This window comes from Mus caroli, unplaced genomic scaffold (assembly GCF_978045245.1).
Source record: "Mus caroli unplaced genomic scaffold, Mus_caroli_1 scaffold_5, whole genome shotgun sequence".
Taxonomy (NCBI): Eukaryota; Metazoa; Chordata; class Mammalia; order Rodentia; family Muridae; genus Mus; species Mus caroli.
In genome coordinates, this window is record NW_028227260.1 from 131,809,207 (window position 1) to 131,835,210 (window position 26,004).

The 26,004-nt window shown below is 39.5% G+C and overlaps 1 protein-coding gene across 2 annotated transcripts in view; it reads right to left on the reverse strand.

The window, feature by feature from the left end:
• The window catches only part of Gpc4 (glypican 4), a 114,501-nt gene that overhangs the window by 14,740 nt on the left and 73,757 nt on the right, over nt 1–26,004 (reverse strand). For both annotated transcript variants that reach the window (XM_021153828.3, XM_029473193.2), the window contains exon 3: nt 8,922–9,313. In XM_021153828.3, coding sequence (XP_021009487.1) covers nt 8,922–9,313 — 392 coding nt within the window. The remainder of the gene's footprint in view (nt 1–8,921; nt 9,314–26,004) is intronic.

Genomic DNA, 26,004 nt, shown 5'->3' on the forward strand with positions numbered 1-26,004 from the left:
ACTATTAAGAGCCAGCAGTATCTTGGTGGATTAAATGCCCTATAGTGTCAACAAGTAGATGTCAAGCATTTCACACGTGCCTGGGTTTATTACTGATATCAAGAGAGGTGAGAATTTCTACATTAGAATATGAAACCTGTTCTATGGAACATAAATAAATCCCAAAGTAGAATAGACCCTTTCAGGAAGTAAACAAAGATGTTCAAGTTGCGATAATTAGATTCGAGAAGCATTTTCCGAAGCCCTTGTTCTACTACTTATTTTTCATGGAGTCAGGGAGCTAACTCTAAGAAGCAACACACTGCATCCCAAGTTTAACTGCAAGTCAAACCATAAATACAGTAGACCCATGATGCCTGCCCCTAAATGAATCTGATGGAGTCTTCAGTTTAAAGTCAGAGACCAAATGAAATGATATGACACAGTGGTGTTTAGTTAAAGGAAGATTATGGAGCTGGGTTTGGCAACATTTTTTTTTCCAGCTCAAGTTCTACATGTGATCTGTTACTTAACTACTAAAAAATGATCACAGAGCACTTGGCTATAACATGCTATGGGAACACTAAATACACCACAACTGTAAAGAGAGATGGAGACGTTATAAGAAACCTGGGATGAAGGAACATGCTAAACATTAAAGCTAGAGAAAAAAAGTGTTCTTTATTTTCACAGCCATAAATCAGACCACCATGTACGGTTCACACAAAGAGAATGCAGAACCTGGGAAGCAAGCCCCACGTGGAGGACAAGACCATGTATATAAAGAGGTTTTCTTCAATAGCCAGGGGATCTAAAGACCTGAAGGGGGAGCCCACAGGACCTACCCTTTGTAGAAGATATTTCAATAAACTAACATTTTAGGCCCTGAACCCGAGCTTTATCAACCTGCCTAAGGCTGGATGGTAGATGTAACAAGGACAGCTCTTCACTCTAACTCTGCAACAGCCCCACCTCTTGGGGTTTAGCAAATGGAAACACAGAGGACTTCTTAGTAAAAGGCAAAGTAGGTTAGTTGAAAAGCCAAAGGTGTATCAATCAACACAGGAAAGAAAGGGGTAAATACTAGTGTGCGAATAGTGGTGCACTAGAAATTCTCTTCTGGAGTCTCTGGCAAAAGCTCAAAGCCCCGTTGATCCAGGGATGGTTCTTGCTGCCTGTCACATGGTAACAACAGGCCATGAATGCACTGCAGGATGCTTCTCCACAAGTTCCAATGGGATATGTACACTCCTGGGGAGGAGTGAAAGGTTAGACCTTTCTCATCCATAAGCAAACATACAGTCATAATACCATAATTTGTTTTGGGACCAGGCTGGCCTTGAACTCAAGAGACACATCTGTCTCTGCTGGGATTAAAGCTGTGTGCCACTACACCTGGCTGGGGGAGCTCTTTATTTTGTTTTCTTTCCTTCCTTCTTTCTTCCTTTCTTTCTTTCTTTCTTTCTTTCTTTCTTTCTTTCTTTCTTTCTTTCTTTCTTTCTTTCTTTCTTTCTTTCTTTCTTTCCCTCCCTCCCTCCCTCCCTCCCTCCCTCCTTCTTTTCTTTTCTTTTCTTTTCTTTTCTTTTCTTTTCTTTTCTTTTCTTTTCTTTTCTTTTCTTCTCTCTCTCTCTCTCTCTCTTTCTTTCTTTCTTTCTTTCTTTCTTGGTTTTTTGAGACAAGGTTTCTCTGTTTAGTCCTGGCTATCCTGGAACTCACTCTGTACACCAGGCTGGCCTCGAACTCAGAAATCCACCTGCGTCTGCCTCCCAACGGAGCTTTTTAAAAAAAGGGAAAAATCAAGTTCATTTACATTCTATTACCTGGTGATCATCAAAAAGAAAGTCAATACTGCCTTCATTCGCTCTAAAACTCACTTACTGAAATAGATTTACTTCAGAAGTCCCCAAACCAAATAGCAGCTCATGCCACACAGGGGATAATTAAAAGAGCAAGATGCTCCAAGGTCTCCATTTCATCCTCAGCTATGCACTCTCCTATGTGGCACAGCATGCTACTTCAAATGTTCCATGTGACTGGGACTTTGGGGCACATCTCTTGACTAATAGCTGCTATGTTTTTCTTTCATTCAGGAGGCTCTGAGTCTAGATATGAATCACTTCCCAAATCCTTAGGGCTGGGATAAGAATGTGGGTGGACATTTATGATTGTATTTCAGAAGATGTCACAATTTTTAGACTTCTCCTAGGGATATAGTTGTTTCTCAAAGCTTCTGAAGACAGAACAGGAATGAATATATATATATATATATATATATATATATATATATATATATATATATATCCCTTCTACCTTTGAACAAAAATATGGCTTAAAGCACTCACAGAGAACATGCTTGCTTAGCTTTTACATGTGTTGGGGGGGGGAGGGTGGTGGCTGTCTTTCTGAAATTGGCAGAGCTAAAAGCTGAGCCTGAGAGACAGGTAGACAGGGATTCTGCACTGCATGCAGTTAACTTCCTTGAGGTGTAACATTTTTGTCAGTGATGAGGATCAAATCTAGGTCTCACACATGCCAGAAAAGTACTATGAGCCCCAGATGCTTTGGTGAATACCAACATGACTTCTTTGGAATCAAAGCCTAACTAGGAAGCCTGGGGCCAACACAGGGGTTCTCAGACTTCATACACTTTCAGCACACTCAATGGACACTCTATATCAGCTACAGCGTTGGATGCTTTCTAGTGATAAGGTATAGTTTTTCAGGTTTACTGGTGAAATGAATCAGGGATTATGTTAGAGGGCAATTTAGGACACAACTATATATGGAGCAATGCATAATAGATACTGGGAGGAAAGGACATATTGTTTAATAAAATAATAATGACTTACTGAGTGCTAGCACCATGACTTGAAAACTGTTCAAGCTGCTATAGGAGTGAGAAAAGAGATATAATTACAGTGTATTACTCACTGTCCCTGCTCACAAAGAGTTCAAAGGCTCAAGAAAACACCACTGGACATAGTAGAAAGGCATTCCCTTGGCTTGGGGGTGGGGGTGGGATGGGGCATCGCAGCTGAGAGGCAGAACACTTGCTTAACAAGCACAAGGCCCTGGGTTTCATCCCTAGTATCACAAAAAAGCTCCTCTTTTAACCAAACAGGCTGAAAATAACTCATATTTTCCCTAAGTTCTAAAACTTAAAGAACTTCAGCGAAATGTAGCAGAGGTAATGAATTCTTACCAGATAAGACAATGTTTATAGGAAGAAAAGGTTTATAGAAGGAAGAAGGGATGGTATTATTTATGGAGAACATGTATTCACTCTTGCTAAGGAGAGTTTAGCTTCTGGACTGAACAGTTCTGTACTAACTCAAACACCAAAATCAATTTGAGTGATTGATCCATAATCCTAATACACAAATATCCAATTGCTAAAAGTTGTAAAGACTTAAAATTCTTTACAATTGACTTATCATTTTCCCAATATAAAGACAACTCTAGAAAGCTACTCAGACTATAGCCTAGTAAGAGTCACTGGGAAGCCATTCATGTTCTTCTTAACTTTGTTTAAAAGTATTCACTGTAGGCTGGGAATGTAGCTTAAAGACAGGGATTTTAGAGCTGAAAAACGGAGAAAGGGAGGGGAAAAGTAGAAAGAAGAGGGAAAGGAAGGAGAGGAAGGGGAGGAGGGACAATAGCAGCAACCCCCTCCTCTTTGCCTTCCTGAGCATGTATCATGACATCTGTATGCCATATCTGCTATTAAAAAACCTTTATAGAAAAGTCTCCTTGTCAAAGCCTCTTTAAAAAATAAAATACATCAATGGAGCCTTTCTACCAAATAACCTGCATACTTGAGGCCCACATTAAAAACTCCAGTGAGCATCTTACAAAAAGAAAAATGCTGGAGCAGAACTCTTCCCACAGCCTGGATTTCATTTCAGAAATTCACAAGGAGCTTTAAGCAACATTACACAACGACTGAAGTCGGCGTGCTGCGCTCAAGTTAGAAACACATTACCTTGTACTTTATTCCAGCTCTGAACACGCATGTGTTGCTGCAAAATGCCCCCTCCCTTGCATTTTTTTTTTTTACACAGCCACTCACACCAAACAAACAGCAAAGGTCTAGCTTTTCATCTGTTGCCTGGTAACACAAGCACCCAACAAAAACAACAGGAAATATTGCACCAAATTATGGTAAGAAAAAGAGATAGGGAGCCCACACTTGCCGTGGGATGTGATGAGTTTATTTAGCAATTTCCTAAGTCATCTCGAATTCAGTACACACACACACACACACACACACACACACACACACTCGCATGCACGTGCGTGCGCCAAGAGATATATATGAGACATTCCTTGCTGTTGATCTGATAAGAAAAATTTGAAAGCATAATATATAGAATAGCTCCCATTCATTCACTCAAGAATACTTGTGGGCACACTGTAGATAGAAGCTGTACAAATACCCGAAACTCTTTTTTTTTTCTTTATGTGAAATCACTAGACTCAGTTATGCTCCCATAAAATGAAAATATGATTATTTTAACTCCCTTAAAGACTCTACAAGTTTTGGGTTTTTTTTTATACTTTGCAGTATTTTTTTTAAATTTTTCATTGTATATATTCGTTTTATGTGGTACTATTACCTAAGGATGTCTCCATACAAGGACATGGAGCATGGCTTCTCACACCCTACTACCCCTACCTTCTCTCTCTTTTTGCCTCCCATTAGTCTCCTTTTGTGCCCTAACAGTTCTCTTCTGCTTTTATGTCATTGTTGATGTAGCTATATAAAATTTAGAAATCATAAAGCAAATATCCAGAATTTGTGGTCCTGAGATTGGTTTAATTCACTTAATATAATTGGAATATTTGAAACTTTCACTTATTCCGCCTCTTGATATACCAACTCATCCCTAGCCTCACCATAGCTTGAGTTCTACCATGTCCTTTGCAAGTCTAGCCTTTACATTAAAGCGAAAAATATTACTAAGGGTAGAATGGAAGTTTATACTTGGTTTCTTAAAAGCTTATTGCCATTTATAAAGGTGTGGGGAAAAATTAAATATATATATGCATATAAATATATATGTTTTTAAAAGCTTATTTGCATTTATAATGGTATGGGAAAAATATTTAAAAAAATTGTCTAGTATTTGGAATCAAGGGAAGTAGAGAGGAATCCACAGAAATCATTTTCAAGGCAGGATGGTCATTCATACATCTTGATGGTAAAGCACCATTGTCTAATTATAGTCCCTGTAGTTTGGCATGCGGGTGTAGACACAGACCCATTATGCCAGTGCTAATTGAAACCATGAGAATGTATCTCTTTGGCAGAAGAGCTATTAATTTTCATGATGCATGTAACCACTTGTGCATTTCTTAAGCACCACAATAGACTCCATCCTCCCAGGCAAAACTGCTGTTACAAGCAGGTAAGCAAGAAATGCATCATGAACCATGACAGATAACGATGCGGTAAGTAATACAAAGATGCATAGCAGCAGGATCCTCTTGAACCATCTGTTCCTAATGCAGGGGCATCACATCAGTTGGAATCCTAAGGCTCTAAGGAGTGTGCTAACAGTGCTGGGTCCAGCAAATGTGAGGCACGGCAAGAGTACTTCAACCAAGTAGTGCCCTGCTATGGAAGGGAAGGAAGCTTGCTGGTGCCACTGGCCCTTTCAAAAGCATCGTGTTGATCAAATCATTATTCATCTTGGAAGTACAAAAGGAAACTGGAAATCCAGGGTGTTGTCCACTTATAAAGAGAAAGTGAGACCATCTCTGAGTTAAGTATTCCAGCAAGTTGCCCCAAAGCCAGGAGGCTTTTCCAGTTTGCCTTTAAACATCTCTTTGTAGCCAAGTGATTTGGGTCTCCTCATTTGGCAAATATATTTTCTACTCTAAAAGGCCTTTCTTCAGGCTAGAGGGCATTAATTTTATTAGGTACCAAAAAGTTACATATGTTAAATTGTTATTCCAAAGAAAATGCACTTGGGAAGGACTAGCAGGTGAAGAAACCCGGACATGAAAAAAAAAATTACTCAATATATAAACTGGAAGAGAATCCTAATTATAAGTTAGTCATATGAATTTAGTACTTACGCATTCTGAAATACATTTGACAGCTCATCGCTACGTCTCCCACATAGTAAAAGTTTAATTGCTTAACAGAGAGCTACAGTCCAAAAATATTAAAACAGTTAAGTATTTTTTCAAATATATAAATATGCCTGGCATACTGCTACATAGGGACATTCCATACAAGATGTCTTATTTTGGCATCTCTAGGAACTGATTTAATGTCTATGTATTTTGCTATTGTATTATTAAAATAATATAAGCAACTTTAGTTTAAAATTTTGGTTTCAAATCAGTCCTTAAGTCCAGAAGTAGTTCAACACTGAAGCCAAAACAGAATTATTATTATTATTATATTACAGATATAATACTTAATATAGCCTGATGATATTATTTTAGCCAAGAAACTGGCAAATAACCTTTGTCCTGTGTAATTTAGATGACATATCTTGTATTCTCTGTATTTCCATAAAACTATGAACTATCTTTTAAGAAGTCTTTTAAGAAGTACAAAATGAATACAGAACTGAGCTCAATTCTGAAACAAAAATGTTTAAGGAGTTAAGTAACAGTAGAACTTACATTTGGTTAAAGAGAGCACTTTTCAAACACTTACTTAGGGATATACATCCCTTGTTTTTCTCTGCGTACTTGTATATATAGCACACGGGTACACATGTGTAATATACATAGGGCACTTACACCACACATTGGCTCCTTCTAGCCCATTCATCTTAGAATGAACATAAGACACTGTTAAAAGTCAAATAAATATGCCTGGTGAACTGCTATGCCAGTAACATGGGCCTTAAAGAATTGTATACTGTGGACTGCTTCCAGACTGGGATAGAGTTTAAAATGACTGCTGAGGCTGACAGAAGCACAGCATTGAGATTACTTTTCTGACTATACCTATCACTTCACTTACCCTACCCGAGGTTTATATTCCTCACCAAAAATTTGCCATTGACAATGAAAGGATCAGAGAGAAAAGATAAGGGGAACAAAAATATTCTACAAAGAAATTCCTAACAATTTATAACCTGGAGTTGAGAGAATCCGTAAGTAGGTACATAGAGTTTTCTAATTCCAACCTATCAGCACCTATTTTCTGTAGTATCCCAGTCTCCAAACTTATTTGCTTCATTCTGGTAAACATCAGCTTCCTCTCTGACTGAGGTGACAGTACATTCTGTGTACTTAGTTGCTCATTAACAGTTAGCAGTCCCTGTTGCCTGGTTATGTTTGTTAATAAGCATCTGTTGGTTTAGACAGTGAGCGCCTTTGTTTGGATAATAAATTACATGGTCATCCTACCGGTAGATAAGCTCTATGGCAGTCAGTCTGGTGGGTATCTTGATATCTATAATACTGTTCAATATTTACGTTGACCTTTTGTCCAATCACCAAAACAACTAGAGGACAAAAGCCACTATCTGTGCATACAGGATTTCAACAGTAGCTTACACATTGGCCATCCACTTGAGAGCCTAAGGGAAAAGCCCTAAGAGCAATCTGACAAAGATAACTTTGCTCCAGTGTGTATCTTTCTTCCCTAGTATTAAGTCATAAACTATCTCTACCTAGGTTTCTTTTGCTACTATTAAAAAAAAAAAAAAACATGACTAAAAGCAACCTGGGAAGATCTGCCTTACATACCCTGGGTCACAGTCCACACAGAGGGAAGCCATGGAAGAGTACTGCCTTACTGGCTTGCTCTCCACAGTTTGCTCACTCTGCTTTCTTATACCAACCAGGACCACCTGCCCAGAGGTAGCAGCACCCACAGTGAACCGGGCCCTCCACCATCAGTCACTAAGCTCTGAACACTCAACACCTTCTTCAGCCCCAAATTCCAAACTGCTTTACATAAGGGTAGTGGCACAAGGTCCTTTAAAACCGTTCAAGGGCTTAAGGGTACATCTCAATGGTAAAAACTGGCTAAGTATCTGTAATGCCTTAGAGTTCCATTCCCAGGACTACAGGGAAAAAAAGTTGGCAATCTCACAGAAGGGAGAGAACCATTTGCACTTTAACATCTTGCTCAAAATCCTCCTGCAGGAAATGTAGGAGAGCAAAGCTTCCCTGTGGCAGTTAAGGTACAGATGGCTCAGTCTTCTACACACCAACACGAAGAACCCTTGTCCTTCGGTTCACCTCATAGACACTCATGAAGTCCCCTCTAAGGTGGCTCCAAGGAACAGTCTGAAAGATACCGGTCTAATCCAACTCTTTTAGTTTACAAGAGGTTCCTTTTATCACATAGTATATATCACAGTAGTATTTTCTACCCTGATAATCTTATAAACAAGGTCATGATCAAAACCTTGAATAGTGCACAGTATTTTTTATGAAATCTCTGAGCACACTTTATGATAAGGAAACAAGTGCTCTTAGGTACAGATGATTTCCTAGTCTACAACTAGTGAGCTCATAGGTAAGCATGGAGCCTATGGGGTGTGTGTCTGTGTGTCTGTGTGTGTGTGTGTGTGTGTGTGTGAGAGAGAGAGAGAGAGAGAGAGAGAGAGAGAGAGAGAGAGAGAGATTCTTGCAAGAAGAGAAAAAACTAAAAACAGATGGAGGCTAATTTGTTAAGGTCATTTTTAAAATTAAGATTTTAGAGTCAATGTACATCCTACTTAAGAATGGCTACCACGGAAACTACAGAAAATAAGAATGATATATAAAGATGCTCCTCCTAGCACTGGTGAATAATTCTAAACAACACATGCCCGCGGACAACGTGTGGGAGGTGAGAGACCAAGAAAAGATTGTTATTGAGCGAATGGAACACTAATGACTTGTTTTTGCACTGTTCTTCAACCTTTCTTTTGAAACCAAACCAGCCAAAATGTCCAAACACAGAGTACGTGCAGAGAACTTACCACGGAGACTTTGCTAACTACATCCCTTGCAACTGCTAAGCCTTGAGCGAAGGTCCTGGCTGCAACAAACGCGCGGGTAACCTGGAGCTTCAGTTTCCGAGGGACATCTCCAAAAGGCTTCAGCTGCTCCGTATATTTGCTCACACATTCCAAGTACTCATCTGTAAAATGGTACTGGGAGTTCACCAGGCGGAACATGCGCTCCAGAAGGCGAGCCCAGAAGTCATTTAACATTTCTTCCAGGTTCACGTTTCCCGCCACATAGTAACGCTTCAACTCAACGAAGAGATCTTTAAATAGCTCTGAATTTTGCATGTATAAGTGGCCATATGTCTTCACGAACATATCATTCAGGGATTTCTCTGCATTTTCAAGAAGTTCTTTGAAGAATTCTAAAAAGAAAATCCCCCAAAAAGGGAGAGAAAAAATGAGAAAGGCAGTTTTCTAGTAATTAAATAACTGAGTGAGATAAATTAGAAAAAAATGAAAAACAATTGTGAGATTAAACTGGAAAGCACATTTGCATATAAAGTGTACTTCTGAGCAATTTGCATCTCAAATCATTCGTCAATGAAAAGAAATCTCTATCACGAAGTTACACTTTCATAGATGGCTACCTCCAAGGGAAGGGGTAAGAAAATTTGACATCAGCAGCTTCTCAGGAATCAGTACAACATTCTGAAATCCTGAAATAAGCAATGGCAGGCTGGACATAGTGATACCTGTCTCTACTGCCAACACTGGAGAGGCAGGGGGATCAGGAGATCAAGGATACACAATAGATTCGAGGCTAGACACAAGACTGTGGGAAACAAACCAATAAACAAACAAACAAGCCAGAAAACAGCAGCAGCAGCTAAAGACAAACAAAACCTAGACAGAAATGAACACAGTATGTCTAAAAGATGAGGTTTCCCCAAACATTTTATTGTAAGACTCTAAACCTTGCTAATGCTGAGACCCTTTAATACAGTTCCTCATGCTGTGGTGACCCCCAACCATAACATTATTTTCGTTTCTACTTCATAACTAATTTTACTTTTAATTAAAGTTTAAATATCCATGGGTTTTGATGGTCTTAAGCAACCCCCATGAAAGGGTTGGTTAACACCCTAAGGAGTCTCTACCATTGCTCTAAACCAAAGAAAACCATGTCTCCTGATTATGACCTAAGATTAGGACAGGTGTTTCAAAGACTTCTTTTATCTCATTTCTTCTTTACTTATTTACATGATATGCCTGGAAAATGTCTGGGGGCACAAAACCTAATCAAACGGCCCTAGAATCAAGCTCAAGTTGCTGAAAATAATTTCTTGAATGTTTTCTCTGTAACATTAGTGTACCTTAGTGGTATCCACCTTGACTTTGGGATACTAAAGGATTCATACTGTGACATTATAATGTTCTTTTGAAGATTGCAAAGACAAATTTATAACAGATGACATCACAGCTCTGGTGTATTTATAAAATGACATAGAAAAATAAGTGAAAAATACAAATGACAATGTCTGGATATTTCAGATTCATACCTTAGCCACCATACACAGTCATAGCCCAAGTGCTAAAGGCTTTAAGTTTTAAGTGAAAACCGTAACTTAATTTTCTCTTGAAGCTTAATGAGATAAGAGATGCAGAAGTCCCAAGCTAGCTAGCATTTACAAACACAGGTGTGACCAGGAGATCCTGTAATAAGCAAGATGGAAGATGAGAACTGACACCCCAGGTCATTCTATGACATTGACTCCATACTTTGTGTCATGTGTGCTTGTACTCATATGTGTGCTTGCGCAGGCAAATGTGCATTCACCCGAAGATTATTTTTTTTAAGAGTGAAAAGCTAACATTAATCTTTTTTTTTTTTTTTTGGTTTTTTGAGACAGGAACTCACTCTGTGGACTAGGCTGGCCTCGAACTCAGAAATCCACCTGTCTCTGCCTCCCAAGTGCTGGGATTAAAGGTGTGCACCACCACGCCCGGCACATTAATCATTCTTAAAGAATTTCTTGCCTGGTATAAAAATAAATACCCCCATGATATTAAGTTTAAAAGCATGAAATATAATGAATACCAGAGAAAACTATGAGAACTTGATCGAATGAGAAATTGTGTCTAAGTGAACATGGATCAGAGGGAAGGTGGTGCCATTTCAAAATGCAATAGCACTACAAAAGTGTTCTCTTCCCACGCTGGGAGGACAAACCAGAGGCTGACAGTTAATTCCAAATAGATTTCAAAACCCTTGGACTAATAAGTACAGCCTTTTGGAAGAAGAAAGACATGTGTGGGTTTCCGTACATGCCAAGAGAGCCCTAACTCATCAATACTTGCTCCTTTGAGGTTTAGGGATAAGGTCCAGTATTCTGTCGAGTTTCAGATTTTTAGACTTTTACTTCTTGGGCTATTTCTTCTCTCTTGTTCCTAGTTGTGGATTTTCCCCTTTCCTTTCTACTACTTCTGGTCCTTTGTTTCCAATGTTTTCTTCAGAGCCCTTCTGCACAGGAGCCAAATAAAGACGCACTTGCTTCCTCGCTGGCCTTTTTACCAATGTTTTCTCCCTTAGAGTGAGAGCAGAGTATATGAAGAACTACGAGACAGGTACTAGGGTTCTCCAGAGAAACAGAACCGAGAAAGGGGAGGCTAATTATAAAGGGAATTATTGGACTGGCTCCCACAACCTCAGAGACTTCGAAGTCCTGAGAAGGTTATCAACACACCGGAGGGCCAGGGAGACCAGTAGGTAGATCCTATGACTATGAAGCCCAAAGGGCTGGAAGCCTCCTGAAGAGCTACTGGTGCCAAGGGAAACCTGATATGCATAAGCACCAGAAGAGCAGAGGAAAACCCACCACCTTCAAAAGGCCCATCAGCATGAGCTGGGTTCTCCATTTGTGTGTCATTATTCCATCCGGGCCAGCAGCCTATTAGATGGTGCTGCCTGCACCAAGGCCAGGGCTTTTGCTATTCAGATCACTGGCCCACATGCCAATCTTCTCTGGAAAACACCTCCACAGACACATCTAATAGGATGCGTTATCTCACCTCTGAGGACATTTTAACACGCCATCATAGGAACATGTGAGAAGAACGCTGTGAGGAGTCTGTGTGGGGAGGCCTGATAAGTTCTCCAAGGGTACACCAAACAGGGCTGGAGAGATGGCTCAGCGGTTAAGAGCACTGACTGCTCTTCCAGAGGTCCTGAGTTCAAATCCCAGCAACCACATGGTAGCTCACAACCATCTGTAATGAGATCTGATGCCCTCTTCTGGTGTGTCTGAAGACAGTGACAGTATACTCACATATACACAATGAATAAATCTTAAAAAAACAAGTCTTGGCCCCACACAGACTCACTGAGCCAAAAACTCTAGGTGTTGATCTAGCCATATGTGACTCTGTGTGCTGTCAATTTTTTAATTAATGAAAAATGTCTCTATTTCACTGCTCACTAGCATTTGAGCGGGTGGGGGCCAGTGCTGCTTTAATGGCAAAAAAGATGTTTTCTTTCCAATGAACTGCCTCTGAAAAATATTACCTTCCTAGAAAGGATGTTGTGTGATGTCTTGGGCGTAAGTTTTCTTATATGGGGGTTCTTTCAAGTACATGTTAACATAGATGACTAGTATGTGCTGCATTTTCCCATAATTCCTAGTTGGGGTTGGGGAGTTTGAGGGTACTAAGGAATTGCAAATGACATCTGGTCTGGGTCCTTTACAGTGCCTTTTTACCAGCATCCTTGGTAAATGGTGCTTGTTGAATCAGGGGCATGAAATGTGGAAGTGGATTGTGTTTGGACATGCCCAGTATGCTACACTTGCGTATTGCAAAAGGGAAGACTGGTCACTGTGAACAGTATAAAAACCTTATGCCAACCAAGAGCTCTTAATACTTCCTGATCTAAAAGAAATTCCAACAGCAACAGCAGGCCCTTCCTTACATTATATTTTATCATATTATTCATAGCATTAGTATACACCAGAAGAAACTGGGTGTGAAGCATTGTTTGGCTTCTGCTTCATATTTGTTTAATAAGTAAATCTGAATGTTCAGTTGCATTTTTAATCAAAAGCACCTACAGTCAGGATTTTACAGGGTAGGAGACATACAGTGGGTTCCATTGAGGTCAGTTTAATTTAAAACTTAGAAAAGAGTCAAGACTGATCCATTAGGCTTCAGAGTACTATAAGCCAAGGATATCATATGGAGAAAGTTCATCATCCTATTTTTTGTTTTTGTTTTTGTTTTGTTCCAGAGGCAGAGTCTCACTATGTAGATCAGGCTGGCCTCAAAGTCACACAGACCTGCTTGCCTCTCTTCTCTCCCAGGTGCTGAGATTAAAGGCATGCTCAGTGAATCCATCCATTCTCGTCAGGAGCTGACCATGGATGCAGCTGCCCTTAATACAGCTACACAGAACATAAGAAAAATGACTTAATGAAAAGGAAATGGATTTGATGGTGAAATATGCCTTTGTCCAGCATTACCACATGGACTTTACATTGCATCTCATGACTCAAGATTTTCTTGTGAGCCGTAAGAGCCGTAAGCCTTGGTTGCACATGTAAGTATGTGTATATTTATGGCAACATGTGTTCTAGGAAATTAGTGTGGTGCCACATATACACTAAATTCTAATGTGTCTCATTACCCAGAAAATTTATCTTCTTGCCTTCACACATTAAAAGACTCTTTTATGTGGCCATTTAAGTTGCAGATATAAAGAAGTTCTGAATGGGTATGTGGTTAATAAATGCTTGAGAAATTCTATAAAAACTAATACAACAAGTTAAAACCTCACAGCTTAATCTCTCCAAATGGCTATGCAATTTGACAGGTATGTACTGAGTGCCTATTATAGGCTCAAGTCAAAACACACAGCTTTACCGTGTACCTTAAGCTTTCTTCTGTACAATCAGACTACAACAAAACGTTCTAGAGAGACATTTCCCCTATCCAATTTACCTTTCCTATACAGCCACTTTCCACTTTGGCTTTATGAGTGCACGAGAGACTGTCAAGCATCTATACAATTCTTAATCCTTCATTTCTTACAGTGAGTTCTTCAATATTTATCTATTTCACCTTTGAGTCAAACAGACAAATAATTCATGAGACCCAAATTCATTTCTCCTTACATTCATTTCAGTAATGGGACTATTCTGCCTGGTTTTTGGTTTTGGCTTAAAAGAATGGCAGACATCATGTAAATTCTAAAATTAGACACGATATCAACCAAATCATAATTTTCATGCATAATTCTATTCTATCTCCACTGCTCCCTACTACTCTTCCTATGACATTTCCTTCCAGAATAAGGACACATTACACAGTCAAGTAAGTACAGGGCCACGGCCATCCTTTGTAGCAACTTGTAAGTGCTGCAGTTCTCATCTCTACCTGTGCCCCACCCATCCTCAGCATTATTCTTGTTCCTCAGAGTCAAGGTCAGATCCTAACTGCTAAAGAAGACCTGCCTAGGCCAAGATGCATAGCAGTCATGCTCCATAATCATTAATGAAACCAATTATAATACAAGAGTTGGCGAAGGGAACCAGCCAAGAGTAGTGTAAGCCAGAGTTCCCACTGGTCAGAGGCTGAGTTAATTGGAAGTTAGAGCTCCTATACAGCAACTGCTTGTACTTGTGTAAAAATACTGCTCAGACAGAGTCTGTTTTAATTCAGTGAAACTACTGGTCTGGAAGAGAAGTCAGAAGAAGAGGCAGTACCTGAGCATTTGTGAGCAAGGTTATTTCTGTAATTTTCCATTTGGAAGCTTACCCATACAAACAGCTCTTACTCCTTGAGCTCACAACTAGCCGCACCTGAAGGGTGGAAATCAGCACTCTACGGTGCTATGAACGTAAAGCAATGTGACTGGTGGGGGAAAGCATGAAAACTCCTTTTTAGACTACATGTCAAAGTTGGGAAGAAAAGAAAAAGAAAAAAATGAAAAAGAAAAGCCTATGTCTTTGATGGCATCTACAAAACAGGCGATTCTCTCTCACCTCACGTGGCTAATGCTGGTACAAAGTTATGCTCAGTATACACAGACACCACTAATAATGCAGGGAGTGATGCGATTGTCACTCCTAGAATTTCTTTATGTCAACATTTTCAAACATCTTTTTAAAGACTGGTTTATGTCTTGTCTAGCGGTGTCGAACATAATCCATCTGGGGGAAAATAAATGAAGGTAAGGCTGCTGGAGGTCTGCTAAGAAGACCTAAAGCCTTATAAAACCTGGAGCTGTTTATCCAACGGGAAATGCTTAATGGGTCTACCTTGCAATGTTGTGAAATGGCCCAGACATCCATGAGACTAGAAGCAAGTCCTGGGTGAAAACTAAGGAAGGGAATCCCAGCAACTACACAAAGAGAGAGTTGACACTGCCTGTACGCTAGAATGTTGCCAGCACTGCACACTCCAAACACTTAATCAGGACTTCTTATCCCTCTTGTCCCATGCATTTTATATGCATACTACTATATTTACTATGGGCCTAGTGGGCATAAGAATTGAGCTTGGGGCCTGTAAACACTTCTTGACTCTAAAATTCAATTATTCATAGTGTTAAAAGGATTTATTTAACATGGGAAAAAACTTGAGTGAAAAGCCAAGCCTTTCCTATAAACATATTCTATGTAAATATCCTGCTTTTTATAAAAGAACATCACGTACTTCTGGAATTTCTATCGCCAGCCACTTGCCTTGCATCAAATAAACATTCAAAATTCTTGAATAGGGTCAAGGGAGCTCTGCTTGTGCTATTAAATAGCGTTAGTTACTTCTATATAAACAATCAAGTGGGTATTGATGAATGAACGAGAATGTATTCCAGAAAGAGCCCATGGCCTTGAGAGACTGGAAGCCTTTTCTATTTAATCCATTTGTTTGGTGCTGTAACTCAGCGCCTTGCGTTTACATTATGAGGAAGCTGTCTTTACACATAAGGATTAATTTCTCCTTCACTAGAAATGCTGCATCTCACAGCCTTAGTGTGGCTTGCCAACACTACGTTATCACAGCACCAAAATTCTTGAGAAGCCTTCATAAGTGCTACAACTCATCCTTTCCTGGTAGGCAAACTGAAGGAAGCAGTATGATGGTTTGTATATTCTTGGGCCAGGGAGTGGCACCATTTGGAGGTGTGGCCTTGTTGGAATAGGTTCGACCTGGTTGGAGGACGTGTGTCACAGTGGGTGTGGGCATAAGATCCTCACCCTAGTTGCCTGGAAGTCAGTCTTCCACTAGCAGCCTTTGGATGAAGATGTAGAACTCTCAGCTCTGCCTGTGCCATGCTTGCCTGGATACTGCCATGCTCCCACCTTGACGATAATGGACTGAACCTCTGAACCTGTAAGCCAGCCCCAATTAAATGTTATTTTTATAAGACTTGCCTTGGTCATGATGTCTGTCCACAGCAGTAAAACCCTAACTAAGACAAGCAGTCTATCCCATCTTTCACTGCAAGCAAGTATGTAATGAAGAGCAGCTAAGATGGGCATCTATGAATGGAGAGAGAAGGAGAAACAGAAAGCATTTTCCTGACAATGTGAACTGCTGGCTTTGTGGCTATCTCCTCCTATAATCTGGTAGCCTGAAAGTGTGTAGCAGACACTTTCCTCTGCTGTGCCATGTCACTCCCGGAGAGTATGTGAGAGAGCCTGGGAGTACTAAAAGGTCACATACCCAACTCATGTTTAGCAGGAGATAGTAAATTAATAGGCTACTCCTAAGTTGGCAGGACAACTGCCAGCCGTAGTCCTCATTTGGGGCTGGTATCATACCAAAGAGTGCTAGGGGATCCTGCCAAAGGGTCAGTCTTTTCTTTCAAAGGTTAATTTTATTAATGACTTCTCCTAGGGAGAAAATAAAGAGTATTTATTCTCTTATGGATCTTGATTTTTTTTTTGTGGCCAGTGATTTAGACTGGGTAGTATGTACTTAGTACTTCTGCTGGTATTGTTCAGTTTACAGAGCTAGCCACTTGGGATATAGCACTCCCATATTTCTTTGTACCCTGAAGCCCCACAGAGAAGGCTTTGGGCATACATAAGTAAGTTAGGAAGCTAGAGTAACCACAGCAAGCATTCTAATGTACAATCTGTGTCCAGCATTCAACAGGTTGTCATATGGCTTCACAAACCCATACATATACCTAAGTGTGTATATACACACATACATTCATGATCTCATGTCAAGAAAAACAGGGCACCAAGTCATTTAGTGATTCTACTTTCATGCATGTATGTGTGCTTTGTGTTGATACACCAAAAAGGATGATGTAGCTACAGTGGTGATGGTGCAATGTTAATGATCAAAGATGATTTTTCAATGTCTCTCAAATTTCTGTTCCCTCAAAAATTTCAATGACATTCTCATATATATGAATGAGTACACTGTCACTGTCTTCAGACACACCAGAAGATGGCATCAGATTCCATTACAGATGGTTGTAAGCCACCATGTGGTTGCTGGGAATTAAACTCAAGACCTCTGGAAGAGCAGTCAGTTTTCTTTACTGCTGAGCCATCTCTCCAACACCAGCATTCAATTTTTTTTTTTAGATTTACATAACATTTCTACAAATTCATGAAGTAAGAGTGATATTTTGATTCACAAATGCATTAGGTAATGATCAATTTGGGGGATTAATATACCTGTCACCTTAAACTTTTGTCAATTCTTTTGGCAAGTGTATTTAAATTCTTCACTTCTATTTTGAGATATCCAATACATTCCTGGTGTCTATGGTACATCTATTTGGCAACAGCACACCAGAGCTTACTCCTCTACTCAACATCTAACCCATGGCCAACCTTCTCCCACTTCTCTTCCCTTCTACTCCTCCCCCCTCTATGAATCTACTCACAAATTCTGTGAGTTTTAAAAGGCTCATGTAGTACTTCCACATTGTCACAAATGTTAGGATTTCCTTCTTATGGCTGACTCATATTCTGTATGTGTACATCAAATTGTCTTCTTCCACTAATTAATCAGTTGACAGACAAGTTGAATCTACACTCTGGCCACTGTTAACAGTATGGGCAGTGTGACTTTAAGAGATTGCTTTCATTTCTGTTGGTTCTCCCTTCAGCAGCAGAACTGCTAGACCACATGATAGATCTACTCTATTGCTCTTTGCTGTGCCACTCTTACAATGCCTACAACAGTGGACTGGGGTCCCTTCCCCCTCACAGTATTTTATGATCAGAAAAGCAGTATTCCTTCCTGTATTCAAAAGGGGTTTTAGTTTCTTTTACTCAGTTTCATCAGTGGAGGCTTCAATGCATTTTTTTTTTTTTGCTTCTTCCCAAATTGTCTACAGTGAACAGTGACAACAAAGAAAAACATCATTTTAAAAAGACCAACGGGGGTCTATTTTTTCCACTAGGAAAAGCGCTTCTTTTGCAGAACAGAATGTTTTTCACTGTAGCAATTTGAAAATTATGCTAGGTATGGAGAAGGCCCCAATTACCTGTAACTCCACAACTGAAAGCAAGCTCCAGCCACTTGCTGAGTTTCTTTTGTCTTTTCTCCCATGAAAATAGATAGTATCACATGATAGAGAGACTAGGACCCCCACATTTCTGTCATGTAATATTATATAGTTAACACTTCCTATGTCATTAAAGGTTCTTCAGAGGCATTGTTTTTAAGGTAAACATTTAATTTTTTGAAGTATTTCTTTTGTGAGATTATAGTATAATTATATCATTTGCCCCTTTTTTTTCCTCCCTCCAAGCCCCCCCATACCCTCCCTTGTTATCTTTCATATTCATGGACTCTTTTTTTCATTAATTGCTGTTACATGCATTTAATTTGTATATATGGATACATATATATTCCTAAATATAACCTGCTCAGTCTGTATGTTACTTATATGTGTGTTTTCAGGGTTAATCATTTGGTATTAGATAATCAATTGGTGTGCTCTTTCTTGAGGAAGACTATTTCTCCCACATGTAACATTTTGGCTAATTTCCAATATTTTAGTATTCTAATTAATACTGTGATGTGCATCCTATTAATATCTTACACTAATCTTTATGAGCTTCTTCCTTTCCTTAGAATACATAGCTAGCAGTCAATTACTAAGTCAAAGGATATGAATATATTTAAGACTTCTAACACTGCCGCTACATCAATCACCTGAAAGGTGTGCCCATGAATTACACTGTATATTTGAGTCATGTTTAATTCTAAGTTCTCATTGCTCCATTAATTCTCCCAAGAGGGAATATGATGAAGATGGGCTGGACCAATGAACAAGAATGGCCTAAAGCATGACTAGTCTGGGAATTCTCTCAATTAAACAACTGGATCCTGTAATAGCTCAAATAAGCTTTTTCTTTACCTGGACAGGCAGACACGTAAGAGACAGCTGGGATGAATGACAACATTTCAAATCCCCAGGCTCAGTACACAACAAATAGTGAAGTAAAAAGCTTATACTTGTCTCCAACCAGATCAGTAACTTCTTCCTGATGCTATGTCTTCAAGAGAAGTCGAAGCTAAGTGCAGAGCCTCACCTAGCATTGTTGTGGATTCTGCAGGAACTGGACATACGCTTTCAATCCAATGAGATAACTAAAACCACAGCAAATGCCTCCATCTCCGAGAACAATTCAAAAGGCAGGGGAAAAAGTTGACTAATACCAAAATGTACTCATTCACATCAAGTATCACACATACATTGAAAAAGTGTTAGGGGGTGGGGTCTGGAGAGATGGCATAGCGGTTAAGAGCACTGACTGCTCTTCCAGAGGTCCTGAGTTCAAATCCCAACAACCACATGGTGGCTCACAACCATCCATAATGAGATCTAATGCCTGCCCCCCTGGCGTGCAGGTGTGCATGCAGATAGAGCACTTACATACGTTAAATAAATAGATGAATAAATATTTTTTAAAAAAAGTTAGGGCATAGATGGATAAGCAGTTAAGAGCACTTGTAACTCTTGCAGAGGATCAGGGTTCAGTTCCCAGCACCCACGTGGTGGCTCACACATTCCAGGAGATCTGATGATTCTTCTTACCTCCATGGATATCAGACATGTACTTGATGCAGATCATTTGCATGCACACACTCATACAAACACATAAAATAAAAATTAACAGCTGGGCGTGGTGGCACACACCTTTAACTCCAGCACTCGGGAGGCAGAGGCAGGCAGATCTCTAAGTTCGAGGCCAGCCTGGTCTACAGAGTGAGTTCCAGGACAGCCAGGGCTATACAGAGAAACCCTGTCTCGAAAAAAACCAAAATTCAAAAAATAAAAAATAAAATAAAAATTAACAAGTAAATCCGTTTAAAGTGTTTAGCAAAACTACACAGGTCCGTGTCACGTGGATGGAAAAGAAAATGAGAAAAATAGCAGTGCATTCCAAAGAAATCAAAGGCAGTTAGTGTGATCTAGGACAATGCATTTTTAAATAGGCCAGATGGCTTCATGTCTTTCTTTGTACTTTGTGGCTACTCTGCCTGTCAATTGTTGCCCAACACACTGTAATGAGGTTTCAAACAGCAATACTCGTTTTAAAGTCTTAAGGATTGAAATCTGAAGTGAAGATTAAAAACCAATCTAGGGGATCGAGAAATGGCTCAGCTATTAAGCATACACACTGCTCTTGCAGAGGATCCTAGTTCAATTGCCAGCATTCACACGAAGTGTCTCCCAGCAGCCTATAATTCTACCTCCAGGGCATCTGAAGCTCTCATCTGGCCTCCTTGGGTACCTGCACCCCTACACATATACTCACACAAAAACACATACATATACAAATAATTAAAAATAAGCCGGGCAGTGGTGGCGCATGCCTTTAATCCCTGCACTTGGGAGGCAGAGGCAGGTGGATTTGTGAGTTCAAGGCCAGCCTTATCTACACAGTGAGTTCCAGGATAGCCAGAGAAACCCTGTCTCGAAAAACCAAAATAATAATGATAATAATATCTTTAAAAACTCAAGCAGTGGTCACGGACTCCTTTAATCACAGGTGGTCTCTGTGACTTCAAGACCACCCTGATCTATATAGTGAGAACCTTTCTCCAAAAACAAAAGCAAACAAAATTAACCATCTGTGTTTGTGTTACTATAATATTCAAAATGTATTTCTATAATATTCAAAATATGAGTCAGGAGTTTTTTCCAAACCTAAAACAAGGTCTTTATTAATTATGGGTAAGCAACAAACTCTTCACCCTAATAACAAATTCATGAAGTTAAAATATAGTTAAGATCAGGGCTAGGAAAATTCTAGAAAATTTCAACTTCGCTAATGGCCATGAAGCTCACCTAAATGTATCTGTCACTGAAGGTGAATAGACAGCTCGCTTTCATTGAGGTCATTACTTTCAGAGGCCTATGACTTCAAATGCCTTCAGCCCCGAGTCTCCACACTGGTTTTTCTTATTGGCTTAATGAAATAATGACTGGTATGAATGAACTACAGTGATTAAAACACAGCTTTAGCTAAGTCTGGAGTGTTTCGTGTCATGCCTGTGCGAGATAAGCACAATGAGAGTGGGGGGCCTCTCTAGTTTACACAGTGCAGGCCGAGAGATGGGATGGACAATTATGTCTTTTATGTGCATTTTAAGCTAATTTAGAAATTTTCTACTATTATTCAAGTTAACAAGCTGTGGGCTCACGGGAGAGTTTTCAAAGAAAGACCTGGGGAAAGTAGTTGAGGGTTAAGAAAAAGAGGGTACCATACAGATGGCTAATTAACATCTTATAGGACCTTTCACTAAAGCAGCTGGTCTAGTCCCATATTTAAAAGATTCACAGAATTTTTAGAATTTGAAAGGGTTTTGAGGGAGCATCTTGCTCAACCCCCTCATTTTATGGATGGGAAAACTGAGACCCAGTTAATTGCCCCAGGTCACAAAGGGTCCTGATGCAGAATTCAGGCTGACAATTCGTTGTGTTCTGCCTCCCAATCAACGTAGCTTAATTTCCTCCTAAAATGACAAGTTAAGAATTTTCCCAATAGATGAGTATCAGGTGACATCTTTAGATCCTTAAGATTTAATGTGCAAAATTATCTAGCAAATAGTTTAATTCAGGGAGTTGTTTAACAGTTGTGTTTCTTTGTGGTTATTATATTATTTTATTATGTAATCCAGAAACGTATTTAACACAGCAGCTTTGATCACCTTAATAACCCATGTTTCTTTTAAAAACAATGAGTCTCACAAAACGGCCTACCTCTGGGGATAGGTCTTTATGTTGTAGTCCCCAAACATGGATTATTATGCTCCAGTTCTATTTCCATTCCCCTTGCCAAGTAATTCTCCCAATACCCACTTCACTGGCTGATTAGCATATTCATGAGACAACTGCTTCAGCTAATTAGCAGTTTTATTACCAAAAAATTCCCACGACTGGCCAAGAGGGGGAGCAGCTACCCCTGTCACTCTAACACTCTAGCTCGAGGACCATTTTAAGATAAAGAGTTGACAAAAAAGCCTGTAGGACAGAAAACTACAGAAGCCAGTCCTCACACCCAGAGGCACATCCTGAAAGCATAAGCGGCCCAGTGACACAGGCTCAGTAGTTTTGAGCTGAGTCTGATCCCCCAAACCTACAGTATAAACAGACAACTGACTCCTGAAAGTTGATTCCTGACATCAAACACCCTGTGCAATGAACACACCATGTGAACACACACAAAAGAATACTTATTATCGTTATTATTAATAAAAGTTTAATATTTTAAAATAAAGCCGGGCATGGGGAGGGTATAGGGGACTTTTGGGATAGCATTTGAAATGTAAATGAAGAAAACATCTAATAAAAAATTGAAAATAAATAAATAAATAAATAAATAAAGCCAAGAAACTGGTTGAAAGTACTACATGGAGGTATTGCCAAGTGAGGTGTTTTCTTGTATTTACCTAGCTCTGAAAACATACAGGCACTGCTTTGAATGTACAAATCCACTTATAAACATTGTATTTACTTGAGACACACAAAACAACAACAGAAAATGGAAAGTATGGAAGCAAAATAAAGAAAAAATAAAGAAAAACCACCAAACAAACAAAACCCAACCAGCCTCCCCCCAAATCCTTAGAGACAAAGAAATGGGCAAAAGGATTTGTTCTTCACATTTGCTAAGTCCATTATTGCCAGTGCAGGTACTACAGCACTCATTTGCAATGGGGTCAGAATGAACAAAACCTGAGGCAACTGAGGCCATTTCTAACCTCGGGCACACTCATACATTTTGAGAACACAGAAAGTTGCCAGGGCGCAAAATCATCTCTGTGAGTCTGAATTTTAGGCTTGGACACAGCCAGATGTTCTTTGGAAGTTAATGGACCTATTGCTGTGCTTTGTTTGGTTTTGTTTGGTTGGTTTTGCTATTTGCCTTCCATCATTTTGCTATTTCCTCACTATATATCTCCAGGTGGGTGTTGTGAGTAACTTTGCCATCCTTCTTTGTTCCCCAGCCGCCATCTTGTTTCTTTGTCCAGTTGCTGCTTCTCCATTTACATCAAAGACAGAAGGTTTGTCTTCTTTTTAAATCACAGTTTGAACAATTCTTTGATCCCACCTTTGGACTTCTGAGAATTGAAATAACCCTGACGTGCTTTACTCAACATCCTGGATCTTTTAAAAATATATCCATCAGCCAAACAACTGATGCATCACCCACTAAAGGATTGCTAAGTACCAGACAGCTGATGTTTTATTACAGAAAATTGTATCAGAAAACTTAAAATGTGTACAGTATTCCAGCTCTGTTCTGATCTCCAGACCAAACAGATTTCAGCGGCTTACAACAAATTTTAATTGGTACTCATTAACTTTATTGTCTTTGCCACATTTTAAATTAGAGCCAGAAGACATACGCATGAGCTTTTATAATCATTTTTGAGTATGCTTTGGAACTGATAAAGGTACCATTTTAATGTATTTATTAAATGAGAACAATTGTTTCTATATTTAAAAAAAAACAAGCATATGTTAACACTTACTGGTAATAGCTCTCTATATAGCTTCTTTAAAAGAAAGCTTGCACATTGTGATCATGCTACGTAGTATACTGCTACAAAACCATGGGGAGGGAGGGGGAAAACAGCTAAACTAGCAGACCTATAGGCAGTAACATTGGGCTCTACTCCAGAGAAAGATATTTGTACCAAGTCTATACCCAGAGTTGGGTATGTGTTATATTCTACAACTTTCTCTTTGAGCAGCCCACACCTATGCTCTTAGATGAGTCTTCCTTTCTGCTGAGCACCTTTCTCTTTCTCTCCACCCTCAAGCTGAAGCCTATATGAAATGCTTTATCTTAACCCTCAGATGTCCTCCCTCTAAAAACAAAAAGAGAAACGAGGTAACTAACTTAGAGAAGATGGGCTTGTGGCTTGGAAACAAGATGAACTTCATCATGCTGTCAACAAGAGCCAGATTACAGTTTCCTTTCTAATATGGGTATGAAAGTCCCATGTGGTTATTTTAAAGCACTCACCTCTCAAATATGCCAGAGTCAAGAGACATACACTGTTTCTGGGCATGGTAGTACACACCTATTCCTCATTTTCTCATAGCCCAATGGCTTCCAACAGACCAGTGGACCTAGTGCTAGGTGTATAGCACTGGGGTAGCTAAAACAAAATCACAAATCACAGGTCTCCCTCTCAAAAATAAAAAAATTAGATGAACTCAGAATGGACAGGAATGAGAGTATGAATGAATCATTGTTTTCAATAATAAAAGTAACAGTGACCTAGACACAGGTGGGATCTAGCATTGTACCTGCCAATGATATCTCTCTTCTCAATGATTAGCACAAAGTATTTAACAGAAAGAGCTACACATGCCAGGGTCAGGTTAATCAAGAGGATATAAACATACATATATTTATTCTCACTCATCCAGGTAAAGGAGACAGAACTAAGACCACAAAGACTAGAGGTGTAGGTCAGTAGTTGAGGCCATGTGTAGCCTGTGCGATGTCCTGGGTTCCTTTCCCAGTCTCAGCATGCAAAAATAAGACCAAGTACATATTGCACACCGTGTACTTGAAACAATGAGTAGAATCAGTTGCATACACAATAATATCCAGGCAGTATTTGAGTTCAACTACATTACAAATTAAATGTGTTATAGTTCTTGCCTGGACAGCTTGCGAATACTTACTAAACTGGTTACAAAAAATAAAAGTTTCAAATCATAACTCTCAAAATAAATGCCTGAAATATAACCTGTTCTACAGCTGGGGAGTGTCTTATCAGCTATATCAAATCTAATTTAGTCTAACTTCTCACCATGGTAACAGCCCTTTGCAGGGAAACTCAAAGACATTTCACTTCTAGAAAATTTGCTGTGTACTACTTCACCACGCAGAATGTCAAGAAAAGCCTGCTTCAAAGGTACTATGTAATTAGAATGGCCTTTAAAACAGGCACAAAGCAAATTGCTCTGATTAAAATCAAGTCTACTTCACAACGATCATGAGTGAGTAACATCACAGAAAGGAATCCTGGGGTGTTTGAGACCACATAGTATATAGTTCTGCATCTGTTATCTGTAGTGTGGACTCAGGTAGGGCTTGAAGTGCCTCTCATCTGCTGACTTCCTCTCTATTAAATGAAGTATACATGTGAGAGGGTTTAGAGTTTGGCTGTAGTTTTCCAGGGAAAGACTACACCAGACCTCAGCTAATAATGATCCTGGAGAGGGAAACAGGCTTAGTGAAGACCACAGACTCATAGCCATTTCCAGGTTACGGGCTGCACAGATGCTCAAGAGCTGAGCATCTTGGTTAGTTAGATTCTAAGAATTCTAGTTGACAATCCATTTTGAAATTTAAAATCAAGTCCAGCATCTGTAGAATCTCTCTATTGGGTGAGAGACTTAAAGAGTTTTGAGGTGCCTGCTTTTTATTAGGAAGTCTTTACTTGCGTCAAGAACACTATGGAGCATTCACCCAAAGAAAGAAAAGGAAAAGCATTTAAATTAACCCCATCTATTTTTAACTCTCTTTGTCTGTATTTCCATAATGCCTAGGATACAGATGCCCATGTAAAACTGCTTAGCTAACTTGCCCCTAGAAGCCTACTTTAACCACAG